Source organism: Dendropsophus ebraccatus, chromosome 10 (assembly GCF_027789765.1).
Source record: "Dendropsophus ebraccatus isolate aDenEbr1 chromosome 10, aDenEbr1.pat, whole genome shotgun sequence".
Classification (NCBI taxonomy): domain Eukaryota; kingdom Metazoa; phylum Chordata; class Amphibia; order Anura; family Hylidae; genus Dendropsophus; species Dendropsophus ebraccatus.
Window position 1 is genome coordinate 75,455,225 of NC_091463.1, and position 21,166 is coordinate 75,476,390.

A 21,166-nucleotide genomic window follows, 5' to 3' on the forward strand; every position below is an offset into this window, starting at 1 on the left:
AAGCCTGCTGGCAGGGGAGGGTGCGGAGATATATGATCACTGTGGCATACAAGAAGTAAATAATGAAGAGTGAATGGGAAATAGAATAGCATTTTTGGCAGTTATCCTCAATGCAATAATTTCTTGTCCAGGAAAAAGTTCTTGCACTTTCCATCCTCTTCTGCAATAGGAAACCATAAATTAAAAGAGGGAACTTATGAAACTGATTAGGATATTGTACGTGAAATAAATTCCATATAAAGAAAAAAGGATACGTATAAAATTCAGAACTGCTTACTGGGTCTGTATACAGTATAGGTACAGTGAGGTACATCATTGTGGCCTCTCTGTGCTAACAGACCATTGGTTAGATAGAATAGGCAAAGTGTTTCCAAAGCTCAGGTTACCAATAAAGTGAATAAGCAGGTTAGTGCTGGCCACATATGAACAGTGCAGCTAGCAATGGATATACTGCATGCAAAGACAGAACACAGGTGTCACAGTTAGTACAATTAGCTGCTGTGCCATACTCTAAACACTAGGTGTCACTCCCCTTTGTGCACAGCTGCAATGTTATGTAGGAAGGTTTAGCAAGTTCAACACTCACTAGACCAGTCAAGTATGTTCCTGTTTTCTTAGGGTCAGAGACTATGGCGGTCATACACTGCTCAACTTAGCAGTGGGGAACCGGAATTAAAGGAGCAACCCCCTTGCCTATGCCATGGATTCTTATGTCAGGACAGTCAAGCCCCTAAAGAAGGAGAGGAAAGCAAGGATGAACCGCAGTAGAGCACAGTGCAAGATAGCCACTCTCTACTGAACTTTGCTTGACTAAGTAGGAAGGAAACTACTAATTGACTACCCCCAGAGACAAAGGCCTGGGACTGGTACTACCTATCAGGGCGGTCACTGATTCTGAGAGGCAGAAGGCGGTCAGATAAGATAACTAGGACTTATCTATATCTAAGTATGAGGAGTTATTTAAGATGTTTCACACACTTACCCTATATCTGCACAGAGTACTTACTAAATTAGGCAAGGGCCCTTCTATCTTGCCCCTATCTCCTATCTCTCAACTTCTTCGTCTTACTCTATTCTACTTCAAGCTATTATTGTTCCCATTGATTTTTGCACCTAAGTATCTAAGCACTGTTACCTTTTGTATTGCACTGAAGATAAGTTCCAGTAAAGTTGAGCATTGTTTAAAGTGGAAATCTGTCATCTCTTCTACCACACCAGCACCCACACTCTGCAACTCACATCAGTTCTTCCTAAGGTCTGGTTGACCATGTTTCCGGGGGTGGTTGTTACCCCCAAAACACCAGAGCCCACCGGCTGGTTCAATACCAGTATTCAGCAACCCTGTTGCTTGAACGTAAAAACAGATCCTGTATAGATGACCCAGCACAAGATGGGTTAATAATATAATCCTTTTGTTGCTTCACTACAGGATTGTCTGTTACAGTATGCACATTGTAAAGGACATTTCTTCACCTCAGACAACAATGTGATTTCTCAACAAGCAGAAACAAAATGGGCAGGGGTGTGTACCGAAACTAATGGGGAAGGGGGTTCATTTGAGAAATATGTGGAAATTCAGAGAGGCCATTCCCCCTTCCCATACCTGTGTACATAAATATAGCTGCTGCTGCTACTGTGCCTGACCAAGAGAGGGACAAGATACAAGATGCTGCTTCTACTTATCCTGGCTGTGGGTGTTCTGCATAGCCGTGCTGATAATTTAGTGAGTACCAGTTACAGGTGTCATAGATAATTAGTGAAAATGCTTCAAGGTCTATCTATCTATCTATCTATCTATCTATCTATCTATCTATCTATCTATCTATCTATCTATCATTATCTATCTATCATTATCTATCTATCTATCTATCTATCTATCATTATCTATCTATCATTATCTATCTATCTATCTATCTTAGAAATCAAACCTGTGTACGTACAGCAACGTTTCGAATGAAACATGAGGCTTGAAAAAGACTCATGTTTGAGTCGAAACATCGCTGTACGTACACGGATGAATAAACTTGCACGTATTCACTTGATTGGAGTGCCGTCTACTTGCTTTGTTTTCTTATCCTGTGGAGTCGGGGGTCGACTACCAAGGACGTGCACCCACCGGCTGGAAGCCAATCGACTCAAAGTCAGCACAGTGCCGTTCAGCCATCAATTTTCTCTATCTATCTATCTATCTATCTATCTATCTATCTATCTCCTATCTATCTATCTCCTATCTATCTATCTATCTATCTCCAATCTATCTATCTATCTATCTATCTATCTATCTATCTATCTCCTATCTATCTATCTCCTATCTATCTATCTATCTATCTATCTATCTATCTATCTATCTATCTATCTATCTCCTATCTATCTATCTCCTATCTATCTATCTATCTATCTCCAATCTATCTATCTATCTATCTATCTATCTATCTATCTATCTATCTATCTATCTCCTATCTATCTATCTCCTATCTATCTATCTATCTATCTATCTATCTATCTATCTATCTATCTATCTATCTCGGTTTAATGATATATTCCTGACAGTGACGTATCATTTTTGGAAATGTGTCTTAGGCTATGTTCACACTATGTAAAATACGAATTATGAAATACGACCATTGTTTTTACATAGTGTGAACATAGCCTTAAACAACCTTTCGGCCTTCTACAGGTGAACACCACCGGGGTAGTCGATGAAAGTGGTGTTTGTCGTTGCTCTGTTGCCCTTCCAGACACCACATTCCCTGCAGATCGGTTAGAGTTTCTGGAAATTTACAACAAGAATTTGAGCATCAATGTCAAACAAGAGATTACAAAGGTAAAACTAGATGAAAATTTAATAGATCAGTTGTTAGTTTCTCTCTTGAGGTGAAGTACTTATAAAATCTGATCTTTCTTTTAGATGCAAAGTTACCAAGCTACATTGACTGGATACCTGCAGATGCTAAGGAACTTGACCAGACGGGTGGAAGTCATGGAGATGGGTGGTGTATCTTACACAGAACTAGACTTTGAGCTGCTGAAGTTGGAGATCAGAGAAATTGAGTCATTGGTTACTAAACTTCGAGTTTCAATTGATGGATCCAATACTATTGTGGAGGAGCTCTATGTGGAGGTAAGACTCATATAAGATATGGAGAACTTACCTGCAAAGGCAAATCTAAACACTGTCCTCTTGTGTCTAATATCCAGGTCCGTAATATATCAGTCATGGTGAACCAACTGGAATCGTACGACAAAAACAATGTCCTGGCTGTGAGAAGGCAGATTGCTTTACTGCGCAAGAGACTTGAGGATTGTGAGAAGAACAAAGATAATCAAGCCCCAGCACCAATCAATTACGGTAAGTCAATGGGGTTTCTTATAAAAACTAATATCCTCAGATATAAATATTAGAACACAGGCAAAGCTACACATTTTGAGAAAGACTTAGCAATCCAACATACAAAAATGTTAAAGGGGTTGTCCAGGTAGGGTTTGTTTTCTTTTCTTTATATATGCCCGGGGAGGGGGTGCATGAAAATAATAAAAGTACACTTACCTCCCTGGCTTCTGTGCCACGGCCGATATCTTATCCCTTCATCTCTGTTGTGCTGTTGCTTCCGGGTTCTGGGGTTGTGATGTTGCAGTCCCAACCAGCCAATCAGGCAGGACACCACTGCAGCTTTTAATTGACTGAAAGGGCCTTCAAGTTCAATGCCCCAGAACCTGAAAGAAGCAGCACAGCAGGGATTAAGTGGTAAGACTTTGGCAGTGGTGCAGGAGCCAGGGGGGTAAGTGTACATTATTATTTTCAAGAACCCCCTCCCCGGGCATATATCAAAAAAGCACCCGTGTGCAAAACCCCTTCAATTGCAACTTTTTTTCTCCGACTTGTACTGTTTTGAAGTATGTGGTTAAAAGAAATCATAAAGTGTAAAAAATGTATCAAATTTTTGTTGCATTTTATTGATGAACATGCCGGCCATGAAGTCATTGCTATTTTCCTCATCCCAAACTAGCCAACCTCTGTAGTATCTAGGCAATATTTAAATTGTACAAAAACTTTCAATTTTGATAGAGATTTTATAAGCAAAATGGACTGATGGGGTATCCTAACAGCTATCCATTACGTGTTTGGCACCGGCACTAAAGTGAACGGAGTTCTTCTCACTGCAGTGTGTAGCGGTGGCAACCTGTAACTGCAGCTGAGCTCCTATTCACTTGAACAGGAGCTGAGGTGCAGTTACACAAAGCCACCTCTACATAGTGAAGGGAGACAAACTCTGTTTACTGTGTAGTGCTGGCGCCGAACAGCTGATTGATTCAGATGCAACTCTGGTTGATTGGTGAGCTATTGTGTTGATAACTTATCACTCCATTTTGCCTGGAAAACCTCTTTAAATCCACATACTTTAATATCTAGCTGCACCTGACAACAAAATTGCATAACAAAAAAAAAATCTTGATATCAAAAAAGTTGCAATAAAATAAAATAAAGTGATGTCTATACTTTTAAATAATGTTTTCCATCTTTAACATCCATAGGATCCTGCAATCATGGGGGAATTGTCAACATCAGCAAACCATTTGTCGTCCAATTGAACTGGTTAAGCTTTTCCTATAGATTTGGAGGGTGGGGGAAGGACTCTTACCCAGGTGCTAACCAAGATGTACACTGGGTGGCCCCTCTCATGACAGATGCCCGTATAATGAATGTGATCCGTTTCTACCCCAAATATGATGATCTCTTACTCTACAAAGGGGCCACAGAGAAGGTGCTTTCCAGGCCGGTGCCTCGTAGTCATCCAGACTACTCCAGCTGTGGTCAGGGTGGAGGAGTGATCATGTTCAACAATTCCTTATATTACAATTGTTATAACAGCAGGGACATCTGTAAGTTTAATGTAAACACCAATGGAGTGGAACGTAAGACGCTCACAGATGCCACCTTTAACAACCGATTCTCTTACGCCTCTTCTGTCTGGCAAGATATTGACTTAGCCAGTGATGAAAGCGGCCTCTGGGTCATTTTTGCTACAGAAGAAAACGCTGGAAACATTGTTATTGGCAAACTTGACCCTCTTACCTTGGAGGTGGAGAAGACTTGGCTGACATCTCAGTACAAGCCTGGTGCCACCAACACCTTCATGGTGTGCGGGGTCTTATATGCCACTAGAACCCTCAGCACCAGAAATGAAGAAATCTTTTACATGTATGACACCAAGACAAGTCAGGAAGGTCAGATGAGCATCATCTTTGACAAAATGTTGGAGAACGTGCAGAGTCTTTCCTACAACCCCAATGATCACAAGCTCTACATGTACAATGATGGCTACCAAGTCACATATGATCTAGCCTTTAAACCACTATCTGATTCTGCCTAAGAAACCTGTGTTTGTCTATACGGGGTTTCCACCTTTGGCCTTTGATAGCAGCCGGGGGGGCGGTGCACTTCATATCGGGGTCACAACATAACCCATCGGCCCTTAAGGGGTTAAAGACGTAATAGACATAATATTATACTCATTTAAAGAAGTTCACTCCGTGTATATAACTTATCCTTTACACTCCATTTGCTTTTAACCCTTTAGATATTGATTGTTAACATTTACATAGTTTTAACCTAAATAAATCCACAATTCTGTGTTGATCAATCATCTACACAGTGTGTTATATTTCTGAGAGACTGCTCTAAGTAAAAGCATAAATATAAATTCAAAAGGTAGAATGCTGCCGACCTTTACAAACCTACTGCATACTAATAATCTATTGAACTAAATGATAACTCAGTATACAAGAAGCTCCTAAGCTCCCTCTAGTGGCAGCTGAAGGTAACCAGAATGTTATGTCCTAAATCTATGTGTATGTAAGGTTTTAGTATTCTGACTGCTATCCATATATTGAAAAACCAATCACCACAGACTTTTGGACCTAAAAATAACATGATGATAAAATGTTGAGATTTCATTGAAGCTGTAATATAATGCTGTAATTATTAAATGCAAACTTTGTTTTCTAATAAAATGTTTATTACTACTGATGGATTACTTTAATTCTACACCACACTATATATATTTTAACCTGAAGGGGCCTAAGGACCTCTATGTTACCAGTATTATGGCACATGGTAGGTTGGGAATCTTTCACAGAGTGGAACTTAACTTTAAGCCCCTAATGCCGCTATACGAGTGTCCTGTATAAAATACAGAACTCAGCAATGTGGTTTTCTGTGTGTGTTCCAGGAAGTACGTAAAAAAAAAACCCATGATGGCTGGGTACATACATGGGCTGGTTGACCAGGAGAAACTGGCATGGCACAATAGAAAAGGTTCCATATTTTCTAGCTTTTAAGAAAACTGGGTGTATAAGACAACCCCCAACTTTTACAATTAAAATATAGGCGGAGGTTTATCAAACATGGTGGAAAGTGAAACTGGCTCAGTTGCCCCTAGCAACCAATCTGATTCCACTTTTGATTCCTGACAGACTCTTTGGAAAATGAAAGGTGGAATCTGATTGGTTGCTAGGGGCAACTGAGCAAGTTTCCCTTTACACCATGTTTGATAAATCTCTCCCATAGAGATTAAAATATTCTCGCCATATAAGACTAAGATGTGGGCATTTTTGAACTCCCCCCACCGTATGCGGTGACCGCAGATTCTCCAGTCTGGTTTCAAAGTTTTTCATCCCCCGCCCTATAAGACCACCCCTGACTTTTGAGGAGATTTTCCTGGGTTAAAAAGTAGTTTGATACGCAAGAAAATACTGTTACTGTAACTACAAAAAATATCAGGACCCTAAAAAAGAAATCTGCACACAGCACATTTTCTCCCAGCTCTCTGTTATTTAACCTGGCCGCATAATGTAAGTCTATGGTCCTTCCAGGTTGGACAGGCACAGAGCATGGAGAGGGATGCTCATTTTCCTAATTTTCACTCGGACCCCAACTGATCAAAACTATTGACATATCTCTGTTATATGTAATTTTTTTTTCTAATGACTGTTCCTCATAACAAGTAAAGTTATCACTGTCCTAAAATTAGACAGTGTTCCACCTTCAATAGATGAAACCGGGACGCAATGCCTGGTATTCTAACTCATTCCCATTCACCAGTCACAGATCAAATACAAAAATAATGCTCTGGCAATTGTTAAAATATACAACAAAATCAATATAAGTCAACTAATAGGAAAAACAGCAATATTTGATTAAAAATAAGCATTTATTTGACAATTCAAGCTTCTCTATCAGCAAAGTGTAAAGAAATATATATTTCATTTCATATACAAAAAATATGTATGTACATTTGTAACAAAATTGATTGTAACAAGTAACTAGAATATCCGCTCAAGGATAATTCTATCGGCAATGTAAATATCTCACTTTGTCCCAAAGAGGTTTCTCCACAAGAACTGGAAACGGATAACAATTCATTGCACTTGTACCATAAGTACTGCTAGTGGAATGCTATACACCATTGTAACACTTAGTGGTCCCTTTGCTTTTAGTGGGTACAGACAGTTGTGGAAGCTGCATCAATCTTTCTAAGAGGTTAAAGGTTATGTCCACTTCCTTAACCAATTATTTTCAATTGTCCAAAAGTAGCTAAACTAATAAAAACAAATAAGCCAAAATGAATCTGTTTTGTGTTTACAGCACCTATTGGATTTTAAACCCTGTGTAGTCAAATCCTGCAGCCATAATGAAACCCATCTGTTCCCTATTGATCGCTCGCAAGCCCAATGCTTGTTAGTGAAAAGTAGGGGCAAGTAAAATCACTTAAGACTGCAGAATCAGACTACACAGAGTTTGATTGTAGTCTGTTACCATGGAAACATGCATGACATCTACATAACAGTTGTTCAGACAAGAAATATGGGATTTTTGATGTTATTGTTTGACTATTGAAAAGCTTTTTTTAAAAAAATTATAGATTCTATGAAACCATAAAATAATTCATGAAAGAGGTGGACATAACCTTCCAGAATGATTGACATGGTTCTGTTATGAGGATCTGCTAAGGTAGGCCAACTTCCACTTGCACAAACTTTCAAACAGTATCAGAGCTCTAAAAATGATGCCGAAAGCTCCGCAGGACACCATCCGTGCAGGAACGTGTTTTTGCAGACATGTCCATTAGCCTTTATCTTTCAGCAGGACACCTATTTAATGAAGTTGACCCATGCAGGCAGATTGCCTTTAATAACACTGCTTTCAGAACAGCAATTACTAATGTGCACAAAGTCTTAGTACCACTGTCTTATTCATATTCTATTATATCACCATGTTGAGCATCAAGAGTTTCGGCACCATTAGGCTGATTTCACAGAAGTGCAGTAGGGTCATAACACCCCAAAACTGCATGGTTCTACTCTACCAGACTAAAATCACCATTGGGTTCCATGATGATCTAAGTCCGATTCAGTAGAAGTTTGGATGGCTCTAGCTGTACAGCCATAATATAGACCTTTCAATAAGCCCATGTTATGACTGCAAAACTCTGGCCCAAGAGAAGTAAGATGTCTTACATGTATTCCTAATAGGGCTGAGGTTTGTTTAGTAAAGCTAAAATATTATTAATATGTGGTATTTCCTCTTCAGCACCGACAGAACAATACCCTCTATTCTGCATTGTTAAAGGGGCTGTCCGGTAAACAAGAAAGGTCTGCTTATGTCTAGAAACAGTTTCACTCCTGGTCATAGGTTGTGTCTGATATCACAGCCCATGCCCATTCATTTGGGATGAGATGCTATTCCAAACACAGACAATATGTGGGGTGGTAATGGCACTGTTTTCAGAGAAATATTTTAATTATTTTTTTCAAATCCCAGACAACCCCCTTTAAGTAATGGAAAAAGTAATTGAAGACGAGTATTATCAAAAAGGATACAAAGAGTGCATGGGTATGTGGCAGTGACAACTAGCTGGTGCTACATTTCAGGAAAAAAAAAAGTGGTAACAACATATATCAGAAAATTCACCTTTTCGACAAAGAGTGCCAAAAACAGAAAGAATAAGTGAGACAGAGTCCATTCCTTTTACCGCAGGGTGCCACAGAAAACGTGAGCATGCCAATAACCCTGCCCATCCTAAATGTAATATATTATAATACACATAATACATCCCATTGCAAACTGGCATATAAACAAGGATGCTGGAAAAGGTCATTGTATACAAACGGTTGATGGAATGACTAGAATTTACATCATCATTTCTATTTTTATAAAGGAATGCCCTTTTAGACATTTTTTAAACAAAATGTTATCAAGAAAATACATTTTTGTAGAAACCATTTATATTTTCTATGAGTGCTTACCATATATTTTATCTGGTTGTTGGGTTATATTATGGACAGTGATTAGGGATGGTCCGAACCGAGTTCGGATCGGGTTCGTACGAACCCGAACCCTCGGTAATGATTACCGTTGTCTGCCCGCTCCGTGCAGCGGGCGGATCCAGCGGGAAGACCGCCTGGAAAAATGGGATACAGCCATAGCCATAGGCTGTATCCCATTTTTCCAGGCGGTCTTCCCGCTGGATCCGCCCACTGCACGGAGCGGGCAGACAGCAGGAATCCGATGCCGAGCATTCGGGTTCATCCAAACCATCCCTAACAGTGATGACTGAAATAATTTAGCAAAATTAAAATTTAGCACCCCCCCACTAGAGATGAGCGAACTTGCCGGATTTCTGGTTCGTATGAATCAGAAAACTCGGCGGCTGACTCCCGCTGTCTGCTCGCTCTGTGCAGCGGGTGGATACAGCGTAAGGAACACCTGGAAAACTGGGATACAGCCAATGCCAATGGCTGTATCCCAGTTTTCCAGGCGTTCCTTATGCTGTATCCACCCGCTGCACAGAGCGAGCAGACAGCGGGAGTCAGCCGCCGAGTTTTCTGATTCATACGAACCAGAAATCCGGCAAGTTCGCTCATCTCTACTCCCAACACTTATGGCAGCAAAGATTGCATACACAGCAATGGTCCCTAAGGGCTCGGTCTAATGCTCACAATATATCACAGTGCAGGACTGCTCTCCATGCAGAGTTACATGATAATACTGATAACAACATCATTTAGAATTGAGTCTTGACCATTGTATTTGATCAGTTGGCTTAAGTGTACTTTTTTTTTTATATAATCCCCCCCCCCCCCCCCCCTCACAAAAATAAATCACTTGACCCACTCAACAGGCACAATGTATGGACTAAAGTGCTGCTTACAGTCTCTATGGAGGCCAAAGTCACAAAGTATTCTATTTTGTTGTACATATTTTTACCTGATGACAATAGTAGTAAACAAGATGGTTACCTAAACACACAGCAAAGATGGTAGAAGATGGTGTATACATGTGCCATTCTTTTTGGCAATAGCCCAGATATCCATAAAGAACTGTTCACCATTAACACTAATGCCTAATTTATGAAATAAGGCACTTCTACAGGTTCATAGTTTTAGGGGGTACAGATGAAGCAGTCACTGGACTTCGGCCAAAAGGCCTCTTTGCCAAACAAGACAACACCTGTATTATATGTAGAACATGGTAGGTGGGGAGCACAGGCTCCATGTTGTGGGCCGTTAAAGCCCAGATAAGACGGACCGAGACACAATGTAAAAGAGTCTTTACTGTCTTTACTGAGCCTTTTATATGGCTCGATAATCCCATGTCTAAGGCTGTACAAACAATCACTAGATTGGCCATATTATACAGGGTGATATTTGCCTGATGGGGAAATGATCATCCCGTATAATAGGACCTTAAAGCCATCATGAAATTCAAATAGTCCACCACAACAAAGACTGGAGATGACTAAAGCTGTGATAAATATGCTTTGAGAGTATTATGCCAATATTTTGTCTGTATAATACAATGAAAACAAGTAGTGAAATTTATATTAAACTAATCAACCTACATTGTTCACTTGTAACTGTAAACCTTATAGATTTGCAAGGACCAAATTAAGGGACTTGGTAATGTTTTACGTTTGATTGAATTTTGTGACTTTGGCCGGGATGACACATAGAACACGTGTTAAAAGGGTTGCTCCTTGGCTGGAGGTTGTATAAACATAATAAACATGTTCTGTTCTAACCCCAGCACAGAACCTGGAGAAAGTGGAGACCAGCAGAGGGCCTGGAACACTGGCTAGACAACTGTTTATGACCAAAGAAAGTGAGTATATAATTTTTCTTATCTTTTTACAACCCCTGCCATAAAGCAATTTTTTTTTCTATCTATCAAAATAGCAGTTGCCACTTTGCACTACACATTTCTTGGTTACTGCCTATTGTGCCACTATAGACACAGCCAATGGTGCCAGTCTTTAGAGTTAACTAAAACCACTCTCCAACCTATGAACATTAGTGGTTTCACCAACCAAGTAAAACATTACAAAGATAGAAAAGATATATACATTATCCTTACTGTTTGAGGCTCATCATCAGTGGTGGTACAACTAACAAATACTGTAAAATGTGATGGCCAAATGTGACTCTCACACACCACTGTAAGAGATAAGTAATTCTTTCAAATAAAAATAAATCAAGAAATATTCTTGTCCATTTTGTCATTCATTAAGTTTCCCTTTGACTATGGCACAGAACAGAGAGCTGTAGGACCATCAAGTACAAGAGATTGAAGGCCCCTCTTCCATTATATTTACCTAGGAATATTAAAAGAATTTTAAATCCTTCATCTCAGCTCTCTGTATCTTGTATTCACTCATTATTGGGATGCTCTGAGTCTCTGTACACTTTTTTACATAGTTCATTGTACCACAATATAAATGGCCCGTGAAGCCATCGTCGAGGCTGTGCTTTCATGACTATCCAGCCATTCTTCATATATTACTAGAGGAAAGCTGGAAGACCAAGGAAATGTTTTGCTTCACCAATGCCTTATTATGAAAAAGGAATGCTTGGAGAGTTGTTGTTTAAAAAGGTAGTATTTCACCTAAATTTAAGATATGAACTCTTGAAGAAGTCTTTAAGAAACATCTAGCTTGTGCCTATTATCTGGATCCTTGACCAGCCAAGAGCTCCTCCAAAGTCCCTTCTTCTAAAGCTGAACTGTAACGTGGATGTTCTGTGAATACATTAGTGAGAAGTCTTGTGGCTTCCCGACTGGGGCACATGACATACCGGTTGGTATTCTCAGGTTGATGGACCTCTGCGGTGACAGAAGTGGCTTTTGAAAATATGTCGTCACCAAAATCCTTTACATCCAAACCACCCACAGCTCCAAGTTCACCTTCATCCCTAAAGGAAGAGGAAAGAGGCTCTTCCATGTTGACGTAAAGAATTTCTTCAGGGTCTTTGGCTGGAGGTAAATTCTTAAGAATTTTCTCCAGTTCTCCATGAAGTGTTTCAAAAGTTGGACGATCCTTGGAATTTAATTGCCAACAATTGGCCATCAATTCATACCTAGGAAGAAGATAGATACTTATTATTTAAAAAAATTCTGGACCGCAAAGTTAAATTATGGAATGGAGAATGGACATGAAAAACTTTTGCAACTTAAAATAGTATTGTGCATCACAAAAATGAGGATCCTTGAAGAGAATATGATTTTACTACTATTTTACACCCTTCCATCCCCAACCAAAGATGAAAAAAGGAGAAAAAATAAGGATCCATAACAGCACTTGATTTCGAAGAACAGCAAAAAAAAAAAAAAGTGAACTTCATGATTCCTACAACAGGCCATCAATGTTTTAAAGGGGAACTCCAGGTAGAGGTTAAAAAAAAATGAAACTTCTTCAGAAGCATAACGCATTACTTACCCATCTATCGCAGTTTTTAAACTACCAAAAATCCATTAGTTTGGGGGGGTTTTGCTCTGTTTTGTGTTTCTGCCCTTCCTGGTTTAGCATTTCCCAGAATGCAATGCTTTCCCTCATGTGATAATCACAGCCCCCACCCATGGCAATCAGTAAAATTAGAGCAGCAGCTGCTTCTGGCCTGACAGAGATGGTGAATCACTTAGGGGATTGGCGGATCCAGCCAAGCCTCCTGTGATATCGGGGCGGCGATCGGGCGTGCGGGCGGTGCTGGGGGTTTAAGGGGGCCGGGGCTGTAAGCTGCAGGCGGCACAGGGGTTAAAGGGGCCGGGTCCCATGCAGGTAGCGGATCCGCTGCGTGTATGGGACCCATTGAGAGTCACAGTACAGGATCCGCAGCTGATTTCGCTGCAAACTCGCAGCATGAAAGTCAACTGCGGATCCGGTAGGTGTAAACGCACCCTTAATGTACTTTTAATAGAAAACAAGTTTTTCTTATCCGGAGTTCCCCTTTAATGATGAAGCCTACCTCTGAGACCCCTGCCCATGTGATCTCAATGGCCTCTTGACTGCCTACTCATTCATACATTTGGGAGCCTCATATTACAGCTAGACCCATTCAAGTGAATGAAATCGGACAAAGTATTGGGCACAGTCACCCATATTTGTAAGCCACAGAGAATGTCTAGACAAAGAAGGGGACATCCCTTTGTTGTGCCAATCAGTGAAGGTCTTAGAAGTAAGACTTCCCCTACCTAAGTACCTAGGGATGGGCTGTCCTGCAGAATATTTAGTCACACAAAGGCTAGTCAAACCACTGGAAACAACTGATTTGCTTTGGGGCTATACATGTAATTTTGTCTCTGTGTGTAGATATATATTTAGGTTAAAGGAGAAGTCTCACCAAATTAAATAAAATCAAGAAGCCAGGGGGTGCAGGAAAATAATAGACTAAGCAAACTTACCTATCCTCGTACCTGTAGCACCGCTCCCGGGACCCTTTGACAGCCGCAAGGGACCTGCAGCTCTTCCAGCTGCAACTTCACTTACCTGGCAGAATGATTGCCTGCTCAGCTGGGCCATGATGTTGCAGCTAGAGGAGCTGGTTTCCAGCGGAACCCAGAAGCGACGCAACGGAGGCATGGGGGCAGGTGAGTTTAGGTAATTTATTATTATTATTATTATTTATTGTTTTCCTGTACCCCTCTGCCTTCCACCCTTTTTTAAATTTGGTGGGACTTCTCCTTTAAGTATATTGATAATGTACAATGTATACGTACCACCTTATATACAGTTCAGCATTTATTGAACTACAAAAATTCTTTTTACTAATCATACAAATAGCTGAGCAACTTTTTGATCCATATACAGTCTATACTAAAGGTCATTCTCATCCATCCCTACATTCAAAATGCTTTTGGATCGTGAGCTCGGAGCCCTCTACATTCCCTGCTTGTTCAGCATTAGTACAGAACCTGCTCTGGCAAATTTATATTATAATCTTATTTTTTATGCACATTTTTGTTTCTCTAGGAGAATCATAGTGGGTTAATCTGTGGCACATCAACACACACAAATTCTTTCCCAGATCATGTGGTGTGGACTTCAAAAGCTTCTGTCGGGAATCATTTGTCAGATGTCCTAGATGGCTTCAGTTACAGGATGTGGTTTAATGTCTTTCAGATCAGGAATGAAATTTTTTTTATTCTGGTTTAAAACCAAGGTGGATGGCAACCAGGGATCGGAAGCCAGAAACTAACATGAAAGGGAATCTCATAACTGAACAATAAAAAAAATGGAATTTCAAAGAAAAAATGTACTTGAATATTAAATATTTCAAAATATCAAGCCCAGAATACACAGAGATGTATACGAAGAAAATTTGAATATTTTCCCATAAAACTGTATATCAATCTGCCTAGCTCCTCCTGTGTTAGACTGCCCTTTTAAGGTGACAAGTTCCCTTTAATACTTATTCAGATAACCTTCAGTCTTCCTAATGTACACATACAGTAATAGTCTGGCTTTCATTCAAATGTGTTTGCTTTAAAGTACATATAGTTATATTACAACAAGTAACTAAACAAAAATCAATACTCACAATCCATCCAGGCAATCTGGTGGTTGCTTCAGCCGATTCCCTTGTCGCAAATAGTCATAGATTTCACTGTTTTCCACCCCAGGATAAGGCGTCTGGCCCCGTGTTGCAATTTCCCACATGGTGACTCCAAAAGACCACTGAAAAGAGAAGAATATTAGTCACTCTTTGCAATTTTGGAATATTTTTCAAAGGGATTCCATCAGCACCTGAACCGGACCCTAGGGGCTGACAGTGTAGTGTAGGTGTCTATTCCCTTTTGTGTATGGAACCTGTGTTCAGTGCATCTGTGCCATACACAGTCTACAGTCTTTACATCTACAGTCTTTACATCTACATCTACATCTACAGTCTTTACAAACCCACCATAACCAAGAGTCAAAGAGGAGTAGTTTGTATGTTACTTTGGCATGTTTCACCACTACTCCCCCCCTCCCCCTTTTTTTATGCATATTTACTGCTGGCCAGCCTCCTGCTCCTTGCAGCTGTCATCTTGTTGCCCGCATGCACCGTTGCTGTCAAGGGCCGCGCGCGCCCACTTGCCAGTTTGCATCTTCGCCACTGATCTGTTGTCCGTGCGCTCTTGGTCTACCCTACGGCTCATGCACAATCCGCGTCACCAGTAGCGCGAGACAGACAGATCAGCAGCACAGGTGCAAACAGGCAAGTCGGCACACGCAGCCCTTGCCAGCAATGGTGGACATGCACAACAAGATGATGGCAGCAGGGAGCAGGAGGTCGTTTTTTATTGCACAGATGTCATTTTGTGGCAAGCAAGTTGTTTCAAAACAACGGTTATTTGCCATTAAATGATGGCCATCCAATAAAATTGGCCGTCATTTTAATGATGTGTAAACACACAGTAGCCTTAAAGAGTATTTCACCCTTGGCCAGAGGGGTGAGTGGGTACCTGTGTAATGCTTAATTTTCCCTTTGGTGGTGCTGGAGGCTAACTGTACACTTACTACCAGGTCTCCTTACAGATTGTAGCTGATCTCAAGGATAGAGACCCTTTGTAATCATCCTATTGTAAAGGGGGCCCTTCTATCAAGTAAGAACTGTCCGAAGGGAAGAACTTTTTGGGTAGCTCCACACTTTTTTTTTTGCAATCCATTTAATGGGTCTATTTTGAAATGGTTATTTTTAACGTACACAAAAAAGTGGTCAGCCATGTTTTTGTGTACACTACAAAAAAACAACGAAACCTGATCTGTTTTGATTCATTGTTTTATAATGGAAGTGGATCCAAACAGATGCACACAAATTGCATCCATCTCTGCATCTGTTTTTACATATTTTTTGTTGTTAAACGGACAACAAAAAAGCAGTGTGGCTCCCACCCCTACTATTCTCTACTTACTCTAAAATAAATTCTATCACAGCAATAAATACCATTATTATTTAGCAAAAAATCTACACAATTTGCAGTCCATCTTTTTTAGATTTTAGTGCATGTAGATTACAAAATGACTAATCTATAGATTTGCATAGTGACTCACCACATCACTCTTGGTGGTGTACACGCGGTCTGCCAGGCTCTCTATTGCAATCCATTTCACTGGCATTTTGGCTATCCGACCTTGTCTATAATAATCTCCATTGTAGATTTTCTTGGACAGACCAAAGTCAGCCACGCAGACGTTCATGTTCTCATTCAACCTGAGTAAGGTGATTGAGATTAATATGTAAGATGGAGAGTAGAAAAGCTGAAGCACATAAAAAGGGTGAGGAAGGACGTGTTCACATGCCATGCTATAAGTCATAGACATAGATTAGCAAACCTTAAGCACAGTCGGGTTCGACCAAATCCGCACTCTCAGCATTTGATTACAGGCGGCTGAAAAAGTTAGAGGAAGCCCTAGGGAGTCCTGGAAAACAAGATTTATCCTTAGGGCTGCATCTAACTTCTTCAGCCACCAGTAATCAAATGCTGAGAGGGGTGTACTGCAACTCAAAGAATGACTCCCTACATACAGTATTCGGCTATGTTTACACATTGTATGACACCGGGCGTTTCTTGACCCCGCCAGGTCACGGAACGGCCGGTGTCAGATAAGATCATCGCGGCCGGTACTGCAGTAGCGGCCGGATGATCTTTAGCGCTGCTGAGTTCTGATGTAGGCGCATCCGTGCACGCCCGCATCAAAACTCCCCACAGCACACAATGGAGCGTGCGGCCAGAGCCGCACGCTTCACTGTGCGCACTGACAGGTTCGCTGCGGCCGCTATTCAATGAATAGCGGCTACAGAAAACTGACATGTTGTTTTTTTGCAGCGCCGCTAGGGATCCTGGCTGGAGCGTATAGTATGTGTATACACACCGGCCGGGATTCCATAGACGGCAACGTAACGTATATTTTTGTATTAATCCCGGCCGTTGTTGCAACCGGCAACAACGGGCGTACTTTTACGAAAATATACGTTGTGTGAACATGGCCTTATTCTATGGATATCTTACATCTATGGATTCTCGTATCTTGCACATATATTCTCAGAACACTGGTTGAAGGACTAGTTACAGATTTTGCACCAAGGCCAAGAGACCAGTGCTACTCCTCTGAAGATGAAAACAAAATTCTTACATAACTGAACCATATAGGAAATTGTTAGAATAAAGTAGCAATAACTTGTGGAATACAGTATGTAAGAGAATTGTTCTATTAATGGGCAGATGATAATATTCCGTCTACCCCAAGAACCTTACATGCAATTCCGGGCAGCCAGGTCTCTGTGGATGAAGTTTTTGCTGCTTAGATACTCCATGCCGCTGGCTATATCCGTCATGAACTTCACCAGCATCTGTGTTGGGAGGTACTGCAAGCCAAGGTGTTATACAAGGTCACAAAGGGTCAACAAAGTCGAAGGCTTCTCTCTCTGCACTAATTTCACTAAAATATACCAATGTGAAGACTGACGCTAAAGTTTTTATAACAGAAAATTCGTCCTTGGGGTAGGTGGTTCACTTTAGGAATGTGTAGGACGATTGTGGTATGAAGGAAGAAAGGTATGGTGATGTCAACTTTGGCATATCCATTCACTTTAAAGGGGTACACTGGCGAAAATCAACTGGTTTCCGAAAGTTATATAGATTTGTAATTTACTTCTATTTAATAATCTCAAGTTTTCCCATACTCATCAGCTGCTGTATGTCCCGCGGGAAGTGGTGTATTCTTTCCAGTCTGACACAGTGCTCTCTGCTGCCACCTCTGTCCGAGTCAGGAACTGTCCACAGAAGGAGAGGTTTTCTATAGGGACCTGCTTCTACTCTGGACAGTTCCCTTACATGGATAGAAGTGGCAGCAGAGAGCACTGGGTCACACTGGAAAGAATCCACCACTTCCTGCAGGATATGCAGCAGCTGATGAGTACTGTAAGACTGGAGATTTTTTTTTTAATAGAAGTAATTTACAAATCTATATAACTTTCTGAAACCAGTTGATTTTAAAGATTTTTTTTTCACTATAGTACCACTTCAATGGACTTTATGATTATGTTTGTTCCATTTTCAAAGGTATACATCCTGTTATCTTTTCTAGCAGGGCTATTTATGGTTTTAGTACAGACTTGTATTGTATTGTATTGTATTGTATTGCCTATAAAATAAAATTTCTTGATGTCTTCTAGAAACTATTCATTTTGCTATCTCTGTTATTCCTAATGGAAGTAAATAGACACGATCATTGTCAATGGGGCGTGTCCCTTTACAGTCTGTCAGTACTGATAACAGATGATCACCTTTTCCTTAGGGCCCTATTACAACAGCAGATTATCTGACAGATTTTTTTTCAGCTAAACCAGGAATGGATTTGAAAAGAGGAGAAATCTTAGTCTTTCCTTTATAACCTGTTCTCTGTTTATAGTCCATTCCTGGCTTTGGCTCAAAGAAATCTGTCAGATAATCTGCTGGTGTAATAGGGCCCTTAAACATTGCTATCAATATCACTACATACCAGGGGGGCATCTCCAAGCCGAGAGTACAGAAGGAAGCTGTGCAGATCTCCATGTTTCATGAAAGGCAAAATAACAACAGGCGATGGATATCCCTCATTCTCTGTATTCTGAAGACAAACCCCTGAATGATGGAAACAGGGAGAAAGTCTGTATTAAAATTATTGTTCAATCAATGGCTGGATTATACTTGACTGCAGGGTGATCATCCGAGTCGACAGATCTGTCAAAATAATTTGAACTCAGAAGTGCCCCTGCATTTATCCACACATAGTATGTACAGGAGCAGAGACTCCTGTCAAAGATAGAAGTCCCTGCTGCTGAGTAATATTCCACTTGAAGCTGCAAAGTCTTGAAGATAACAGATATTAACTAACTATACTAAAGCATAGGCACGATGGGGGACATTTATCAAGACTGGCGTATGAGTACGCCACTCTTAAATAAAGCCCCGCCCCCTTTCCCCTCTTCATGAAAAATTTGTCGTAAGGGAGGCCACGCCTTCCCATACTTTGTCACACCCCCTGCCAGCCCATCAGCCCATCAGGGGATATGGCTGATGCCCCTTTTCCATGGCATTTGCCTGGGGCACATCCTAATAAATCCCCCGATATGTTCTGAACAGATAGTAATACAGCTGATACAATGAAGAGCTTGAGGCTCCTTTCAATGATTATTATTTATTTCTCTAGACATATAACATTTAGTAAATAGGAAAATCTATTAATCCTATGAGAAAATACGTTCTTGGACATCATGTAGCTGTTTTTCTCTAAATTTATTTGGCCCTAAGTACAGCCATGCCATAACTTAAAAACATCCATTAAAAACTGAAAAACACTGCGGTAATGGCGGCACACCCAAAATCAGATGGTTTAAGTGAAGGAAAATATCTACTTAGGATCCAGGGACTGGAGTTTGGAAATGATAGATTGTGTAAGGGAGAAGGGTGGAGGCTGCTGTGTTGATTGGCGGATGTGTTATTTGAAAAATGCAGTACATGATCTCCGCCACTAGGTGGCAACAAAGGGTTTGGTTTTAAAAACACAAAAGACTTGTTCTGTAAAAGTTGAATTTTTACAGTTTTGATGATTAATTGACAATAATTTTCCCTTTCACAGAACAGAGTAAATGTCTTTGTATTCAGCACTTAAAGGTGATGGCTGATGGATAACAGAGACTCTCCTGCAAATTCTGCAATCTTAATATATTTACATCATAGCATATGTGCATTAATGGACAAACCACCTAACTGAGCAGCTGTTTAAGGGTGTGTTCACATGCCGAAGGTTTTTAATTGCAGTTATTGAATCCAAGAGGTCATCATAAATGGAGGGCATGTATAAAGGAAACTTCTTCTCTTTGTATGCAATAATAATTGTGTCAAAAAGTTATTACAGATTTGCAAATTACTTTAATTTAAAAACGTCAGACCTTTTAGTACTTATCAGCTGCTGTATGTCCTGCAGAAGGTGGTGTATTCTTTCCAGTCTGACACAGTGCTCTCTGCTGCCACCTCTATGTCAGGAACTGTCCAGAGCAGGAGAGGTTTTTCTACAGGGATTTGTTTCTGCTCTGGACAGTTCCTGACATGGACAGAGGTGGCAGCAGAGAGCACTATGTAAGACAGGAAAGAATACGGCACTTCCTGCAGGATATACAGCAGCTGATAAGTACAGGAATACTGGAGATTTTAAAATAGAAGTAATTTACAAATCTGTGTAACTTTCTGATGCTAGTTGGTTATTTTTTTTCCCTCAGGAGCACCCCTTTAAGGTACATGATCATCAACTCAACTTAAGGCTATGTTCACACTACCTAAAACTACGGCTGTTGTAGCTGATGGCCACAACAGCCGTAGTTTTTGCGGGGTGGAACAATGCCTTATTTTCAATGGGATCCCGCCCGTAACGTTTACACATCATATAAGCTCCGGCCGGGATCCTGTGCGGCACCGCAAATAACTGACATGTCAGTATTCTGCCGCAATTCATTGAAACCCTGTCAGTTCACACAGTGAAGCGAGCGGCTCCGGCCGCTTGCTTCACTGTGTGCTATGGGAGGTTCTAATGCGGGCGCGCGCTGATGCGCCCGCATCAGAACCCTTCGGCCGGATGATCTTAGGTACCGGCCATGATGATCCGGGCAGAGATCGGCCGTTCCATGACACGGCCGGTTGTTCACGCTGTGTGAACATAGCCTAAATGGAAAATGAAGAAATAATTGCTCCGAGCTATATATAGGGTATACAAGTATCATCTAAAACAGACAGGTCAGGAACGCTTTGAACGACAATTTCCTAGTATAATACTAAAAACACATGTGCGGCAAAACTGCATACACAGCAAAAGCA

At 40.7% G+C, this 21,166-nt stretch overlaps 2 protein-coding genes across 3 annotated transcripts in view; one reads left to right on the forward strand and one right to left on the reverse strand.

The window, feature by feature from the left end:
• The first annotated feature begins 1,557 nt into the window (after positions 1 to 1,557).
• Positions 1,558 to 6,024, forward strand: LOC138802949 (olfactomedin-4-like). Its single transcript, XM_069986743.1, has 5 exons — positions 1,558 to 1,723; positions 2,678 to 2,824; positions 2,909 to 3,121; positions 3,199 to 3,349; positions 4,534 to 6,024. The coding sequence occupies exons 1-5, from the start codon at positions 1,667 to 1,669 to the stop codon at positions 5,370 to 5,372; spliced, it is 1,407 nt and encodes a 468-aa protein (XP_069842844.1). The 5' UTR covers positions 1,558 to 1,666; the 3' UTR covers positions 5,373 to 6,024.
• Positions 6,025 to 10,141: 4,117 nt separating this feature from the next.
• The window catches only part of AXL (AXL receptor tyrosine kinase), a 61,023-nt gene continuing 49,998 nt past the window's right edge, over positions 10,142 to 21,166 (reverse strand). For both annotated transcript variants that reach the window (XM_069943397.1, XM_069943396.1), the window contains exons 16-20: positions 18,816 to 18,937; positions 17,570 to 17,679; positions 16,365 to 16,524; positions 14,869 to 15,005; positions 10,142 to 12,411 (exon numbers count right to left, since the gene is read on the reverse strand). In XM_069943397.1, coding sequence (XP_069799498.1) covers positions 12,000 to 12,411; positions 14,869 to 15,005; positions 16,365 to 16,524; positions 17,570 to 17,679; positions 18,816 to 18,937 — 941 coding nt within the window. In that variant the 3' untranslated portion in view covers positions 10,142 to 11,999. The remainder of the gene's footprint in view (positions 12,412 to 14,868; positions 15,006 to 16,364; positions 16,525 to 17,569; positions 17,680 to 18,815; positions 18,938 to 21,166) is intronic.

Coding starts and splice junctions, on each gene's coding strand:
- LOC138802949 (XM_069986743.1), top strand. CDS start 1,667: ATGCTGCTTCTACTTATCCTGGCTGTGGGTGTTCTGCATAGCCGTGCT. Junction 2,825..2,908: donor TCAAACAAGAGATTACAAAG/GTAAAACTAGAT, acceptor TCTTTCTTTTAG/ATGCAAAGTTACCAAGCTAC. Junction 3,350..4,533: donor CCCAGCACCAATCAATTACG/GTAAGTCAATGG, acceptor TAACATCCATAG/GATCCTGCAATCATGGGGGA.